The following is a 15,599-nucleotide window of genomic DNA, read 5'->3' as shown; positions in this document are numbered from 1 at the left end:
ACAAATCCCTCAGTAACATTTCTTCAAACCTTTCAAGATCTTTATTAAGCCAAGAACATCAAGAATAAAATAAAAAGTGCGTAGAAAAGATGCAACAGGTTTAGAAATGTTGTATACAACTATGTACAGACAAAGTTCGCTTTGTGCCAAGGTAACAGAACCATGTTCAACACGCAATGAGAGATTCATTTTTATTTTAAATATATTTAAATAATCCTACAGAAATAACAAACTGCATTTATTCATTACTCTGGGGCAGAGACCCCTCCAAACCCCAACTAAAATCCAAAACATGTAGATTGTGTCCTTTGATGCATGCACAGCCAGCTCAGTGCCCTAAATTGGGTTGCACATTCGAGCCAGCACAGCACCAGTTGGAAACCAAGAGCAAGTTACAATATCCATATTAGCATATCACTTAGAACAAAGCTGGATTGGCCATGCATTCTAAGTGGTATGCTACAGTCAATGCTTGACTTGGGCTGGAACAAACAGAAACTGAGTTCCAGCACCTCAAGCACTGGCTGAAATAGTTACTGTAACAGTCATTATCTTCTCTTGTTTATGTCATGGTGAGCCACAGAGGTAGTACACCCGCAAGAGACAGGGGAGAGGAGTGTCACTGTCAGGTAAGTAGAAGGGGAAAACAGAGAAGATAAAGGATGACTAACTGAACATAGGCTTCGACCAGGTATTGTACTGTAAGTTTCATGCCCCTGTTTAAAATTTGTGGGTGTTCAGTAGCGAATATAAACCAGGTTAATATTTGACAACACATATTTATTTATTTTCATTAGCATTTTGATTATTCATTTATACCAATATACAACAATACATATACAAATTGGGTTGTAAAATGATAGGGAGGGAGTAGAGTACTATCAAAGCATTTTTTTCCCTCACCCCAAACCATATTACTTTCCCCAATATTAAAGTCTGGAAGATCATGAACAAAACAGCACAAAAACAATAGTGAAAAAAAGTATACCTGGCAGACTAAAAACATGTTTCATTATTTCTTTCTAGAGGGGTGCGTCACAAGATATGTTTTCACAGATCTAAAGCATGACATTCTAATTTCAAGTACAGGGGAGAAATGAGTGAAGAACATGTTTAAAGGTAGACTCAGCGATATGATGTAGATGCAGAAAGTAAACAGCATAGTGGGTCAATTTCCGCAACAACTAGAACACTTAAGAACGAGGTTCAACTTCGCCACTGTTTTGGTGCCCTTGCTAACACGCTGTAACCTTGTGAAATGAACTTGTGTGCACATGTGCAGACACTTTGTTAGATTGAAGTCTTGCTATTCGTGGCAACGTCATTTCGCTGAGTGTACCTTTAATCATGTTGGGATTTCATTAAAAACATAGGTGAAAGCAAATCTTTTGGGTAGTTTTCATCAGCACCTTCATAAAAGAGCAACAATCTGAACTTGCCCCATGCTCATAAGAGTTCTGTCTTGTATGTTACCTTTTCCCTTATGGGCCCTGGACAAAATTAGTGCACTATGTAGGGAATTTGGGATGCAGACTGTTATTATGGTCTCCATAATATCGAAATGGACAATTAAAATATAGCTGCTCTAAAAATGTATACTGGAGGTGGCTTGGGTCAAAGTAAAAAAATAAAACAGGCTTTTCTTCGTCCAATTTACAGGTCAGCATTGCCTTTTATGTACAGCAATGTTTGCGCTTATGACCATGGAAAATAAGGTGCTAAAATCAGTTGCCTCCACTTGAATGTAGCCTTCTATTGTCATAGCTACAATAACATGTAATTCCTCTTTAAAACAGAGTAATTGACGGATGAGAAACAACTGAAATGAAGTACATAACCAACCACATCTCTGGTCCAAGTGATCAGCACCACAACTGTGGGATATTTAGCTCCATTTTTATTAGAGGCCATTGGCGACTGAGTCAAGAACGTACACAAACCAAGCGAGTTGACCATGAGATTGAGTAATGTCACCAGTGTACGAAATTACTGAGGTCTGAATCAACTGGGTTGCCTTGCAGGCCTAGAATAAATGCCTGTAGCTGTAGACATTTTGTCTCACAAACACTGATAGCTCTTCATACCACAAACGTGTTGTATCATTGGCGCCCTTTTTGGTTTCTTCGACAGAGGGAGCGGCTCAAGAAGCCCTCTAGGACAGGGTGTTTTTCCAAACTCGGTCCTGGGGCTCCCCCTGGGTGCACGTTTTTGTTTTTGCCCTAGCACTACACAGCAGATTCAAATAACCAATTTATCACCAAGCTTTGATTATTTGAATCAGCTGTGTAGAGCTGGGGCAAAAAACAAAATGTGCATCCAGGGGGCCCCAGGACCGAGTTTGGGAAACCCTGCTGTAGGATAGAACCCCAAAATGTCCACCAGTCAGTCTTTAAATTAAAATGTGTCATATCAGTCAGACTTTAAATTAAACTAACTACGGAGGAGGCTCCAATTCACCAGTACTTATTGGCAACACTCCTATCGCCATATCATTGCATTTTCCCTCGTCTCCTGGTCCATATTCCTCTATGAATTCAAGTACTCCTCCAACGTGGTGTGTTTGGCTGGTCTTTTAGTTGAGGAAGCGGCGGCAGCGCCTGGCAGCACAGTTGCAGTGCAGCTTGCTGCCATCATCCTCAATGGGGAACTTGTAGTCGTAGGTGAGCTCCTCGCCGCGGTAGATCTTACGCAGGGCGAAGATGACGATGTGCTTGTGGCTGTCCACGAGGATGACGCGTGAATAGCAGTTGGGCTCGCACGAGTGGTTGATGAAACGGGCGGCGTTGCCATGCATGGTGGCGTCGACCACATCAAAGTCATCAATGCGGAACATGTAACAGCCGATGCCCTGACGAGGAGATAAGATGGTTTTAGATAGTACTTTATTGAAAACCCAAAGGGGAAATGTTTGCACCAGCTATTAAAACACCAATACACAAAAGACACACACTAAAAGCCGCACACCATGAATGCAAGTTAAAAATCTAAGTGCGTAGATTAAAATGTATCATTGCGAATGGTAAAAATATACTTAGTTACTGAATGAAATTAGATGCATTGCTGTATATTTTGCTTTGGTGTATTTTCCTCTGTATGATCGCTCCATTGATTGTTGTTGACCAACCTTGCTGTCATAGTATTTCTCTTTCTTGTCTGTGAGAACAGCACGGATGACGTTGCCTGCGTACTCGATCACCATCTCCCCTGCCTCAATGTTCCTCTTGCAGAACAGACCGCGTCCATGAATTTCAGACCTAGGACAAGGAAAAGATCAAATATAGAGTGAAAAATAAAAATAGTAAATATTTTACCCTAAAAAACAAAGTAATCATAATAGTAATAATATCAGAACGTTTAAAAATAGTTTCTTAGTGACCTGTAAACCCCCACTGCTTCCTTGGAGGTCTTCTCCAGGTGTCTGAAGCGCATGGCCATGGGAAGCTCTGTGCTGGTGGCTCGTCTATGAGATGGGAACATGGAGAATCCAGTAGGTTTGAACTTCTCTCACTCAGAACAATTAAATGACAGCATAAACTCAATGGTAATTGTGGACTTGTCTAACCTAGTGGATTTCAGTGGGAAGTCATCATCCTCCTCGTCACATGGCGTCGACATGATGTCAGGCAGCTGTCTGTGTTGAGATGCCAAGAAGTTGAACATGTCGAAGGTTGACTTCCTGTGAGGGGACATCGGCAGAGAGGGAATTTGTTTAAATGCAGGAGATGTAGGATTCGGGCTATAACATTCAGATTCAATGACTTTACAAATCTGACAGTAAGCTTCAAAATATATATCACTTCTACATTCTATAAAGGGATAAAGTTATGGCGCCCTTATGGCGAGATGGCTCGGTCCTCAACATACCTATTTTAACCACAGACATCAGTGCTTGGTTCTTACCGTGAGTAGACCTCAGCGCGGGCGCAGCCACTGGGGTTGATGGGCAGCTCGTCGTCAGGGGTGTCGTAGCGGTGGAAGCGAAAGCGGTGTTGCTTGCACCCTGCGGCGCCCTGCAGCTGCTCCAGTAGGAAGATGACAGCGTCGTGGAGCAGGCCCAGAACGCGCGCCCCGCTCACCCCGCCGAGGGGCAACGCCTTCAGGTGGAACCCTGCTCGGGCCTCCAGGACGCCGTCAATCACCGCTCGCCATGCCACTGAGGGAGGGAGGCAAGAAAGAAAGAAAAGGATATGAATAAGAAAGTATTAGAATGATACTGCATAGGGTCGTTTTACTGGACTCAGACTAAGCCTGGTCTTGGAGTTAAAAGCCAGTACAAACAGATTCTGCATAGAGAACGCTTTTATATACAAAAAGGAATAGCTACACCTATGTAAGTTATAGCTAGTGTTTCCGTAGTTAGGCTGAGATTCTCACCCTCTATGCTGTCTGCCTGTACATGGAAGCCATCGTCGCTGGTGATTTCAAAGCGCAGGTGGGGCTGGTTCCTGTGGGCGAACATGGTCTTGTCCTGTTTAGGTGGCGGCATGTCCTCGTCTGAGCTAAAACCTGAGCGGTTTTAAGTGTGTTAAGAATAGGAAGGTTAAGTCAGATTTTATTTGTCAGAAATTATAAATATTTTTTATCATTCATAACACACTTTTTAAATATGGGTTTTGGTTGAATGGGGAAAAATCTTAAACAATCATATGTATAACCGCTCAAGGTTGCCCACCTGAGTAGGGGCCCCAGTCAGAGAGATCTCCATGGCGTGCGCTGACCCACACATGGGTTTTCCCATTGATGTTGCTGCTACTCTGAGTGGTGCTGCTGTTGGGCTGACGCTCCATCTGAGGTATGGGAGGGGGTCTATAAGACAAGACACACAGACATGGTGTTATATGAATTAAAACTAAGGTGTAAAATAGTTTAGATATTGATGTGCCTTTCTATGGAAAGGGGTGCTCATCTGGGTTGAGTCATTGCAAAAAAGAAATGTGATGGCGGACCGACTGAAGTCAAAAGACGGCAGCTTTTTTTGTATTAATAAAAGAGCAATTAAAGAGTAGCCTTATGGGTCATGGTGGAGACAAAAATAACAGCTAGGCTAATATGTTTTTTCATTAGTTCCCTCAATTTTATTCATCCATTCCCTTAATTTAGGAATTTGTTCCCTCAATCATGTAATTGTCCTCTGAATCGGCATTCAGTCGCCCTCTACACTCCTTTCCCAGAAATTCAGAAACATGCTGCTGCGTGTGTGTGTTTGCATGCGTATGTGAGACTTAACTAATTTAGCTGCTAGCTAGGCATCTTGCTCGCTATAGCTGTATAGCGACTTAACCAACCAGGCACAGATAGAGCCAGAGCCGCTTTAAACCATCTATGTTCGTAACTAAAACTGATTTGATTTGTTGCGATGACAGGATAGGATAAGTAGCAAACGAACTCTGCCGGAGTATAGACAAAAAAGGCAGTGAAAGAGCGAGGTTCTCAATAACATATTCAAACAAGAAGAAAATAGCATCTGCAAATCTGTGTACACAACCAATTAACTTTGATTCGATTCATTTCAAGCCCAGATTGAAGTAGAATTCAATGAACTCTGATCAATTCATGATAAGGACATGTGCTCGAATCTGCAGGGGAGACAAATTAATAAATTGAGGGAATGGATTAATACAATTGAGGGATCGAGTTTTGATATTCAGGGAGAAAAAAAAATAGGGAAGGAATAAAAATCCCAGAGGGAACGGGTTAGTCTAGCTGTACTTTTCCTTCACCAGGACCACTAAGGCTCTCCGTACCTACGCATTATAACATTATTTGAGGGATTTAAAATGAACCTTGCAGTGTGTATTTCTGGCATCCATCTTGCTATGGTCACATTTGAGAAGAAACTAACCTGATATTCTCAGGTTGTGGTGGTGGGATGACCTTGAGCTCAACCTTCTCCTGGTCCAGATCCAGCACATCTTTCATTGTTGGGGCTTTGATTCGAACACCACTATTTCTGTGTGAAGAAAACAGTGACTCTTAGTCTGTAAAAATCTATCAATCAATATATTTAATTGTCCAAATTGGAAAATGTGTAGTGCAGTCAGGGTTCCAACATCAAAAAGTTAAAGAAGAAACAATAAATCTCATATCGTAGATATGGTACTCTGCCTTACCTGCTGCCATCTAGGTCATCCACGTCACTAGAGGGCAACTGCGGGAGGAAATCAGTCTTGCATTTCTTCTTGCCGGGACGCTCAGCGACGGAGGACACTCTCTTAACGCGGACCTGGGACTGAGACTCGGGTACGATGGCCGGCTCGTGACGGAGCATCTGTCCAGGAGCGGCAGAAATGGCTACAGGGGACTGGAGTTTGTTGAGGAAGGGGTGGACCTGAAACTGGGATGGGCTCAGCTGAGATGGGCTCACCCTGAGGATATTAGGCCGTATCCGAGAGGGCTCGCGATGAGTAGCCATGGCTCTGTCTAAAATAGCTTGGGCCTGGTTGCCAGGCAAAGAGACGCACTTGACCCTCACTGGTTTTGCTCCACTCGTCACGGGCATGGCTTGGACCAGCACTCGCCCATCATGCAAACTCTGTGGGGCCCTGATCAGGAGGTTGGTGTTGCTTGCTGGTGTGATGTTTCTGTTAGAGATGGTGGTTGATGTGGTGGTGTTGTTTCTGTTAGTGGTGATGAGATGTGAACTATGGAAGACTGCTGTCCGTGGTGAGGGTGTTGACGTAGAGGGTACGACCACAACCTGGGGAACTGCCCGTGGCAGGGCACCACTGCTGTGGATCATCTTGGCGATCTGGCTGATGCGGCTGTAGGACGGAGAACTGGTGCTGACCGTCTGGAAAGTGTTGGTATTTGGATCTTTCATCAGAATCTGACCTTGACGGTTGACTAGCAGAACTTGCGGGGACGGGGCTGAGTTGGAGGCACCAGACAGAATAGTGGCCGTCAGCTGCTGCTGAGCTTCTTGTCTGGGGCTGGCCAGGCGGATAGCGATAGCTCTGCCCCTAGTGGCCCCTGTCTGGAAGGGTATAGAGTTCATGCCGTTTATTACAAACGGGGTCGGAAAAGCGGTGGAGGGGACTGTCCTTGGAACGCTTCGAACAATGATGGGTGGGGAAGAGGAGGCTACATTCAGAGGCAGAGCAGGTGCAGAAGGTAGGGACACCCTGATGATTTTCTTCTGTGTTGGTGTGGGTTTAGGAGGAATAGTTTTCATGCTCACAGGACTAGGGCGTTGCATGACTTTAATGGTTTTTACAAGATGTTTTGGGTTGGGTTTGGGTTTGGGTTCAGGCTCAAAGTCTGGGTCTCCCATTTCGTCGTCCACTCCAATGAGAGAATCTGTAGAGGAGCCAGAGCTGTCACTATCGCTGTCATCAAGAGCTGCTTTTTTATTATTGGCCAGGTACACTCTGGTGCCGTCGTCAGCTGAAACAAAATGGCCACTACTTGGGTCCAGAAGAACCTCATTCTGGGATTTTGTTTGGTCAGAGTCCATCAGAACCTCCTCTTCAATAGACATCATGTCGCTAGTTGGGTCACAGGTTTCAAACACTTCTTGACTGTCAGCCCCCTGAGCTTCCCCACTCTTCCCCTCTTCCTGAGTTTCTTCCTGATCGCCAGTAGCCTCACTCGAGTCACTCTCAGAGCCATTATCCGCTCCGTCAAGCTGAGCAATGGACTGAGACGTAGGAAGTGGTGGAGTGAGAGGGAGACCTTCCTGCCCTGAGTCCTTGGAGGCTTCGCACACCACCACCGTACGAGAGAACTTCAAGTAGTGATCCATGTCTTCGTCTGAGGAACCGTTCTCCAGATCATCTTTAGAGGCCATGTCTTTGGTGAATACTGAGGCCTTGTTGGCGTCCATATTGTCCCTACCCTGAGTCTGGGTCTCCTCCTCTAGTGCCTCCTCCTCTTCCATATCTACTCCACCTGTATGGGACCCTCCACAGTGAAGCGCCACAGTCTCGTTCAGCAAGGCCTCGTCAAACTCCAGTTTGGCATTTAGCACCGAGGCCACCGCAACGTCTGCGTCCGCCACTTCGAATGTTGTGAAGGGCAAGTCCTGATCCGACATCAGGGGACTGACGTCTGTGTCTTCCTCCATGTTATTTGCTGTCAATGTGATCCCGTTTGAGGGCGCCACCTCTGCTTTCTCTGGCTCGGATGAAGCTAAGAAGTACTGTGGCACCTCAGCGGACACTGGAGTTCGGATTTTGAATGGCTGTCTGATCCTGGAGGAGTGGCGGAAGGCCAGATGGAGGTTGGAGGGGGGGCTGCCGGCGGCGCCAGGCCGCAGGGAGAAAGGGTGGGTAAGACTGGAGGGGGACAAGGGAGGGGAACCCCAGCTGGAGGATCCAGCAAGAGGTCGTACTTGCCGAGGGGAACTCAGGAGGTTTTCGCTGGTTCTGGGAGGGGAACTGAAGGGGAGGGACCTGGGGTGGAGGGTGCCCCCTGAACGGAGTGTCATTGGTCCTGCGAGGCCGTCGGTGGGGGAGGAGGAGTCCCCTGAGTGGCAGCTCAGAGACAGGCGACGCGGCCGGCGGGTATCGTCCAGGTCTCTGAGAGTCAAGATGTGGTGGGATTTGGACATGGCACTCCCTAGAGAGAAGAGGATCACCAGTCAGTGTCATGGCAGAAAAGTGATATTAACATTTTATATTGAGGTCATTTAGCAAACTCTTATCCTAAGGGACTTAGTTTATTCAATGTAAGGTTGCTAGGTAAGACAACATTTCATATCGAGTAAAAACTTTCCTCAATAAAGCAGATATTTCACTTATAAATGATTTAGATATGAAACTAATATAAACTGGTCTTGATATCAAACTTAATGTCTAAGGGAGTGGTGTTACCTGGGGAGGGAAGAGGTCGAGATGTTCCTCCTGCTGGTCTCCTGGTTTGTGAGTAACCAGGGGTTTTGGCCCCCGTCTCCTGTTTCAGGGGAGACTGGGTGGTGCTGGGAGATACCTCAATGGGCGGAGGACTCAACACAGCCTCTGGAATCTCCATTTCTGGTCAAGGAACAAGAAAGGAGCATTATTTACTTTGAAGAGTCCATTTTGAGAATTAGTAGATTGTCCCTTATCAATAGAAAAGATTGTATGATCCCCATGTACTTAAGTTGTTAAACTTATCCTTCCGTTATTTATTTCAATAGAACATAAACAAATATAAAATAGGGGACATCAAGGTTATCCATTGAAGTGCTCCACCCTACTACCAGATAGGGGCAGGTATGGGTTTCCTGACCTTGATAGTAGCTGGGGCTGTGGGCTATGGTTCGGTTCTCCTCCTGGTCCCACCACAGTGGTTCCCCTGGCTTCTCTTCGAGTGGAGAACACACCTCTGTCACCTTAAAGGTGTACTTACAGCGCCGGCGAGGGTCCACTGTGCTCCAGTACAGCCGAGAGCACCTGGACGGAGGAAGAGGAAGGAGAAGAGTAAAGTAAAATATATAAATACCACAACATTTTAAAATGAACTCGAGGGAAGCTATCCTACAAAGTAACTCAGGAGTTTTATACGGCCATTCATTTCTTATATTAACAGTATATTAAATTAGACAATGACAACCCTGATTAAATCATTCAGAAATTGATTATTCAACAGGAATCAAAATGGATGCTGTCGATGTCTGGTCACGTGGATTATTGGTCACTTACTGATAGCCCACAGGACACAACCTCGCTCCATTGGCTGATAGTTCAGTCAGCACACCCAGCCTGTTGATCTGCAGAGAGCCTGGATATAGAAGGAGACAGATGGATGGTTTCAGAGGATTTCACATGTAAAAAAGGGAATGATTGTTGGCGGTAATATAAATCCCTTACTGGCCATACTTTTAGAGCATATGGGTCACACCTTCCAAATAAAAAGCAGGGAGGCTTTGTTCCCAATGGCACCCTATTCCCTATGTAGTGCACTACTTTTGACCAGAGCCCGGGGCTCTTGTTAACCCTTTACACTCATACCCGTATACGGGTTGACAATGGCAGATTTGGACACTGATATGTTCCTGCAGTGGCTACACAGTTCCATGTTATACATCAGAGCTCAGGGTCTTCGCTTTACAGGTTTTGACTTGACAGCAGTTCTGAACTTGAGCACTGCATGCAACAAGAGGTTTTGCTCTAAATTAAAGGGGACTATCTGTTTTGAAAGGTGAGACGTAGAGGATTATAATAAATACCGGTTGTGTGTCATACAAAGCAAGTCTTAAATGTGTAATTTACAGAGTCAAAGTTTACGATCACTATGTTTGATGTATAGTTACAAGATGACATGGTGTTTTACCCTGGGTGGTCCTTAACCAAATGAGACGTTTTCTGTATTGTGAAGTAAATTTGCAGCAGACCACGATTCTGAATGCACTCCTGATTCCATTCTGTTCACCAAAATGTACTGCTTCTCTGAGTTGCCTTGTGAAAGCTTAACACCAAGATCTAGCTAGTCATGTTGGTAACAGAACAAGCTTTCAAATGATGCCCACCTGACCCAGATGGCAATTTATAAACGGACAGTTTTTGGATAAACAACAGTAACTGTGTGATGGCAGGGATGCAGAGCTGTGTTCCAAACAAAACAAGTGTGCTTGCTGTAGTTCCTCAACGGCACAGCTAGGAGAGCTCACAAAAGCACGTTATAGTTGAAGACTCTTCTTTAAGTCATAAATGTGCCAAGGAACTGTGGCCACTTGGAGATACCAGTTTGACCTCATACAAAAAAAAAATGCCACGGGTTTGAGTGAGGTCAAACTGGTATCTCCAAGTGGCCACACCTCCAAAGTGTACAGTTCCTTAGTAAATTGAACCCAAATTTTTCAAGAATATTCATATTAAGTTACTGAATGTATCCATAGTATTTTCAGATTTTGTTATCAACAAATGTGGCGAAAAGTACAGTAAATGTAAAATGCACATAAAATGAACAGTGTAATGTTTGGATTCAGTCTTGTGTTAGGTGAACTGTTGTGTTCTCACCTTTAGTCTAATAATTTGCCCATAATATCCAAACTGTTCCCTTTTAATTGCTACCATGGTTATGCATATGCTTTCCATATTTCTTCAATAAGTAAAAAAATATTTCAATTTATCCCCATCCATATAGGCCAATTCCATATAGGCCAATTCCCACTACATAGGGAATAGGGTGCCGTTGGGGATGTACCATACACACCGATGGTCATATTTATAGACTCTGGTTCCAGGCCAGTCAGAAACTTCCTACGGAGGCTGATCCCTTCGAAGTCCACGTAGACCCGCCGGAGAACTTCAAACCCATTCCCAGACACCATCTGGAGAAGAGGGGAAACGGGTGTAAATCCTGTGCAGTAGGTGTATGTGTGTGTCCTAAGACATAACATTGGCCCTAATGCTACACAGTAAGTGACTAGGTGTGAAGTTTGAATGCTGCTGACAAGTCACAGTGAAAGTGGTGGTGCTCAAGGTTGGAAAGACAACTATATGTTTGTTTATGTGTGGGTGCGTCCCTCATTAGCCCATATACAAAGGTTCACCTTCTCACTGACGAGGTCGTGGTGCCTGGAGCAGAAGACCTTCCTGTCCTCCTGGAAGAAACAGTTGCGGGCGCGGGCGCACATGAAGTGGTAGTTACTCTGACAGGACGAGAGACAGCAGCCCACCGTCGCCCCCGCCTGGCCACAACGCTCACAGCGCTGTAGGGAAGAAAAGGTGGAATGAGTGCAAGGATAGGAAAGAAATCAATGAATGAGAAAGACTAATGGAAAAGTCCCTGAAGAGTAAACATGATCATTTTAACTAAATAGCAGACTTGACAACTCTCTTTGGAACAATAAAGTTATCTTATGACAATGTTACAAACGGGCAATTGAATAGTTATGCCTGAATACCAAGCCTATCGAGTAAGGATGTACTACAGCCTTGATATGTGGGAGGTGTCTCAAATGTCACCCTATTCCCTACACAGTGCACTATGGGACCTGGTCAAAATAAGTGCAGTTTATAGGGAACATGTTGCCATTTGAGATGCAACTATGATGAATTCTATGCATTCCTACCATGTGGCGCCCCCTGGAGACAGCACTGTGTACTTGGAGCAGAGCTCCGTTGTCTTCGTACACCTCAGCGGACCACAGGCAGCAGTTAACGTGGGCCCACTCGTTCTGCCCCAGATACAGCAGTCTGCCCGCGTCCTAAAATAAAGACGAGGACGTTCAGATTTAGAGTGGACCTGAGACAATAGCTTGTAATACCATTACTGTGGGAATGATGTACGATAGAATTGTTTCACAACTCCAGTCCTTGAGTACTCCCAAATATAATACATTTTTGTTGTCGCTGCATAAAAGCACACGTAATTCAACTAGTCAAGTGCTTGATGACTAGTTGAAATGTGTTGCCTTTCAGTCAGTTAACTTCAGTACAGCATACTATAGGGGAGTTGCACTCTCACATCTTCGGTTGAAGGATCTACAATTACACCTGACAAGGCCAATGAAATCTGCGCCTTGCTGAAAAACCCTCCTTCCACAGGTGATAAGTGTAAGACTCAGATTCACTCTGTTATTCCGCTCTTCACCTTGGTGTGAACAGGAACGTTTCGTGCCACTAAAACAAACAATTGGAACACGAGACAATTTTACGTTGTGCCAACTAAACTGTCCCTTAGTGGTAGAGTGTGCTCTCCCCCTGGACGTTGTGTGTTGAAGTTTGGGAAACTTTATGGAGAACCATTCAATCACAATTAGTTATTCTTCAGATTCCTAGGCCTGGCTATAGCAATACATAAGATGACTAACGAGTCCGAAACTAAAAGAAAAAGCCAACAAGCCGGGTTCAGGTTCCCAACCATGACCCAATGAATTCAAATATACTCATGTTTGTAATCTTGTGTGTCTCAGCGCATGCTCAGGCTGCCCTCACTTGAATCAGTTTGTGTGCGAGATTAGAAGACAGCTTGCACAGTTCCCCTACTAGTTCGCAGCGCAGGTTCTCTTGACAATCGTGTAGCATTCTTTAAGGGGCTTGGTGTTTACGATAATGACTTCCTCTCCCGGGTGCCTGTAGCTCGGCTACTGGACGCGGAGTTGGATTGGGTCGTTTGGTTACGGCCAAACAGGGTGCTTCGTCAGCCATTGCCAGAGCCCATTGTGTAGGGCTGGGCGATAGATTGAATTATGCTGAAAAAATATATAAACACAACATGTAAAGTGCTGGTCCCATGAACTGAAATAAAAGATCCCAGAAATGTTCCATAAGCATTCCCAATTTTCCATTCTATAAAATTTTGTACACAAATTTGTTTACATCCCTGTTTGTGAGCATTTCTCCTTTACCAAGATAAACCTTCCCCATAACAGGTGCAGCATTACATGAAGCTGATTAAACAGCATGATCATTACACACCTTGTACTGTTGACAATAAAAGGCCACTCTAAAACATGCAGTTGTGTCACACAACACAATGCCACAGAAGTCTTAAGTTGAAGGAGCGTGCAAATTGGGCAGGCTAACTGCAGAAAAGTCCACCAGAGCTGTTGCCAGAGAATTGAATGTTGATTTCTCTACCATAAGCTGCTTCCGACAGTTTTAGAGTATTTGGCAGGCCGGTTAACTGGCCTCACAACCACGTGTAACCACGCCGGTGGGTTTGCACAATGAAATCATTTCGGCTGTCAAAACCATCTCAGGTAGACTCATCTGCGTGCTTGTCGTCCTCTCCAGGATCTTGATCGGACTGCAGTTCGGAGTCTTAACCAACTTCAGTGGGCAACTGGCACCCTAGAGAAGTGTGCTCTTCAAGGATGAATCACGGTTTCAACTATACCGGGTAGATGTCGTTGTGTGGCGAGCGGTTTGCTGATGTCAACGTTGTGAACAGAGTGCCACATGGTGGCGGTGGGGTTATGGTATGGGCAGGCATAAGCTACGCACAACAAACACAATTGCATTTTATCAATAGCAATATGAATGCACAGAGATACCGTGATGAGATCCTGAGGCCTACTGTCGTGACATTCATCCGCCGCCATCGCCCCATGTTTCAGCATGATAATGCACAACCCCATGTCGCAAGGATCTGTACACAATTCCTGGAAGCTGAAAATGTCTTTGAAATTGTTGCAATTTGCATTTATATTTTTGTTCAGTGTATTTTTATAAAATAATTACATTAGTGGGTCTTATGGTTGTGGAAAGCTTATATATATTTTTATTTTGTCTAGGTATAATTTCACAAGCCTTAAATTAATTTGATCATTGACGACTGGTCAATATGCGGTGCATTTGACCTTGAAAATAGTACAACAAAGCTCAAGAGAAAACAAACAAATCTAGATGTATATCGTGAATAGCTCATACACAAAAAAAAATGTTTTTTAAATCAAAAGATTTTTAAGCCCTATCGCTCAGCCCATGCCCAAAAGATTATCCTGCGTTCCTTGGTGTTCAAGGGTTATATCAATCTCCCAGGGTGAGAATTATAAATTGGGCGATTCGCTCTCAGTCCACAAGGGGGCACTCACCCATAGGTGGCTCACTACTGGGATTCATTGCTGATTCCTGCCTGTAGCTCACAAGTCCCTATGAGGTGCTTAGTGATACAGGTTATAGGTTCTATAAGCGATTGGTTGCATCCCTGTGAATTAAATTCAATTACAAATCACCTGTCTTACCACAGAAGGGATCTGTTTTTCAGAGCAGTCTGTCCCTTTTCCAGCTGGGTTACAAGGTGCTGTTGCACCAGTATCTATGACAACCATCATGATCGCGATTTTCTCCTGGGTAAATGTTTAATGGGAGCTGTGCAGTGCTGGGTGCCAGCAGGTTATTGGGACGCATCTTACCGCCTAAATCGACTGACGCTCGTTGTGGCAGAAGTACCCCCAAGGGGCACTGCAAATCGGGGTACATCACTGATTGCCAGAGCCCCTGAACCCAGAGTGGACCGGGCTTCAGGCAAACCTTGGCACAAACAGTTGTGTCAAAACGAAAGTTCCATAATGTTCACAGGTGACAAAAGAGTTGCATCTCTCACATGTGGGTACAATGAAAAATGTCCCTTCTCCACATTTATACACGTGGTGGTTGAGAGCGGTGGAAAGGGAAAAATAACCAATATCTCCTAGACTACACTTGACAGGAGGCTTGCTGTCGGCTCCAACCAATGTTGTTGATCCATCTTCAGTTCTATCACAGTCATTAAGCTGTTAACCGTTTTGCATTGTTGTAGTGACTGGGTGTATTGATATAGCATCCAACATGTAATTGGAAAACCTCCCTGGTATTTGTGGGTGAATCTGTGTTTGAAATTCACTGCATGACTGAGGGACCTTCCAGATAATTGTATGTCTGGGGTACAGAGATGAGGTAGTCATTCAAAAATCATGTTAAACAGCATTATTGCACACAGAACAAGTTTGAATCTTTTTTAATCTTGAACTCAAGACATCTCAGCTTTAAAATGTTTTAATCCTTTGTAAATATGTCCTAAAAACATCATTCCACTGGCCTATATATTGTGTATAGGCCAGTGACCAATTTTTTTTAAACCGATAAAAAAAAAAATACAACTAAAATTGGAAAAAGTAAAGGGGTGTGAATGGGGCTGTTGCAGTGTCTGAGTCCACGTGATCATTTAGTCAGTGTAATTAGGCTTCTCCA

At 44.5% G+C, this 15,599-nt stretch overlaps 1 protein-coding gene across 2 annotated transcripts in view; it reads right to left on the bottom strand.

The window, feature by feature from the left end:
* Window positions 1-18: 18 nt before the first annotated feature.
* LOC109907621 (histone-lysine N-methyltransferase 2B-like) overlaps window positions 19-15,599 on the bottom strand; it is a 65,689-nt gene continuing 50,108 nt past the window's right edge. For both annotated transcript variants that reach the window (XM_020505704.2, XM_020505706.2), the window contains exons 23-37: window positions 11,996-12,130; window positions 11,474-11,632; window positions 11,134-11,251; window positions 9,621-9,699; window positions 9,208-9,371; window positions 8,811-8,969; window positions 6,111-8,556; window positions 5,843-5,950; window positions 4,673-4,806; window positions 4,375-4,506; window positions 3,901-4,153; window positions 3,563-3,676; window positions 3,377-3,460; window positions 3,125-3,254; window positions 19-2,848 (exon numbers count right to left, since the gene is read on the bottom strand). In XM_020505704.2, coding sequence (XP_020361293.1) covers window positions 2,573-2,848; window positions 3,125-3,254; window positions 3,377-3,460; window positions 3,563-3,676; window positions 3,901-4,153; window positions 4,375-4,506; window positions 4,673-4,806; window positions 5,843-5,950; window positions 6,111-8,556; window positions 8,811-8,969; window positions 9,208-9,371; window positions 9,621-9,699; window positions 11,134-11,251; window positions 11,474-11,632; window positions 11,996-12,130 — 4,491 coding nt within the window. In that variant the 3' untranslated portion in view covers window positions 19-2,572. The remainder of the gene's footprint in view (window positions 2,849-3,124; window positions 3,255-3,376; window positions 3,461-3,562; window positions 3,677-3,900; window positions 4,154-4,374; window positions 4,507-4,672; window positions 4,807-5,842; window positions 5,951-6,110; window positions 8,557-8,810; window positions 8,970-9,207; window positions 9,372-9,620; window positions 9,700-11,133; window positions 11,252-11,473; window positions 11,633-11,995; window positions 12,131-15,599) is intronic.

The sequence above is a fragment of the Oncorhynchus kisutch genome, linkage group LG17, assembly GCF_002021735.2.
Source record: "Oncorhynchus kisutch isolate 150728-3 linkage group LG17, Okis_V2, whole genome shotgun sequence".
Taxonomy (NCBI): domain Eukaryota; kingdom Metazoa; phylum Chordata; class Actinopteri; order Salmoniformes; family Salmonidae; genus Oncorhynchus; species Oncorhynchus kisutch.
Note: the sequence above shows the minus strand (reverse complement) of the source record. Positions and strands in the feature narration are given on the sequence as shown.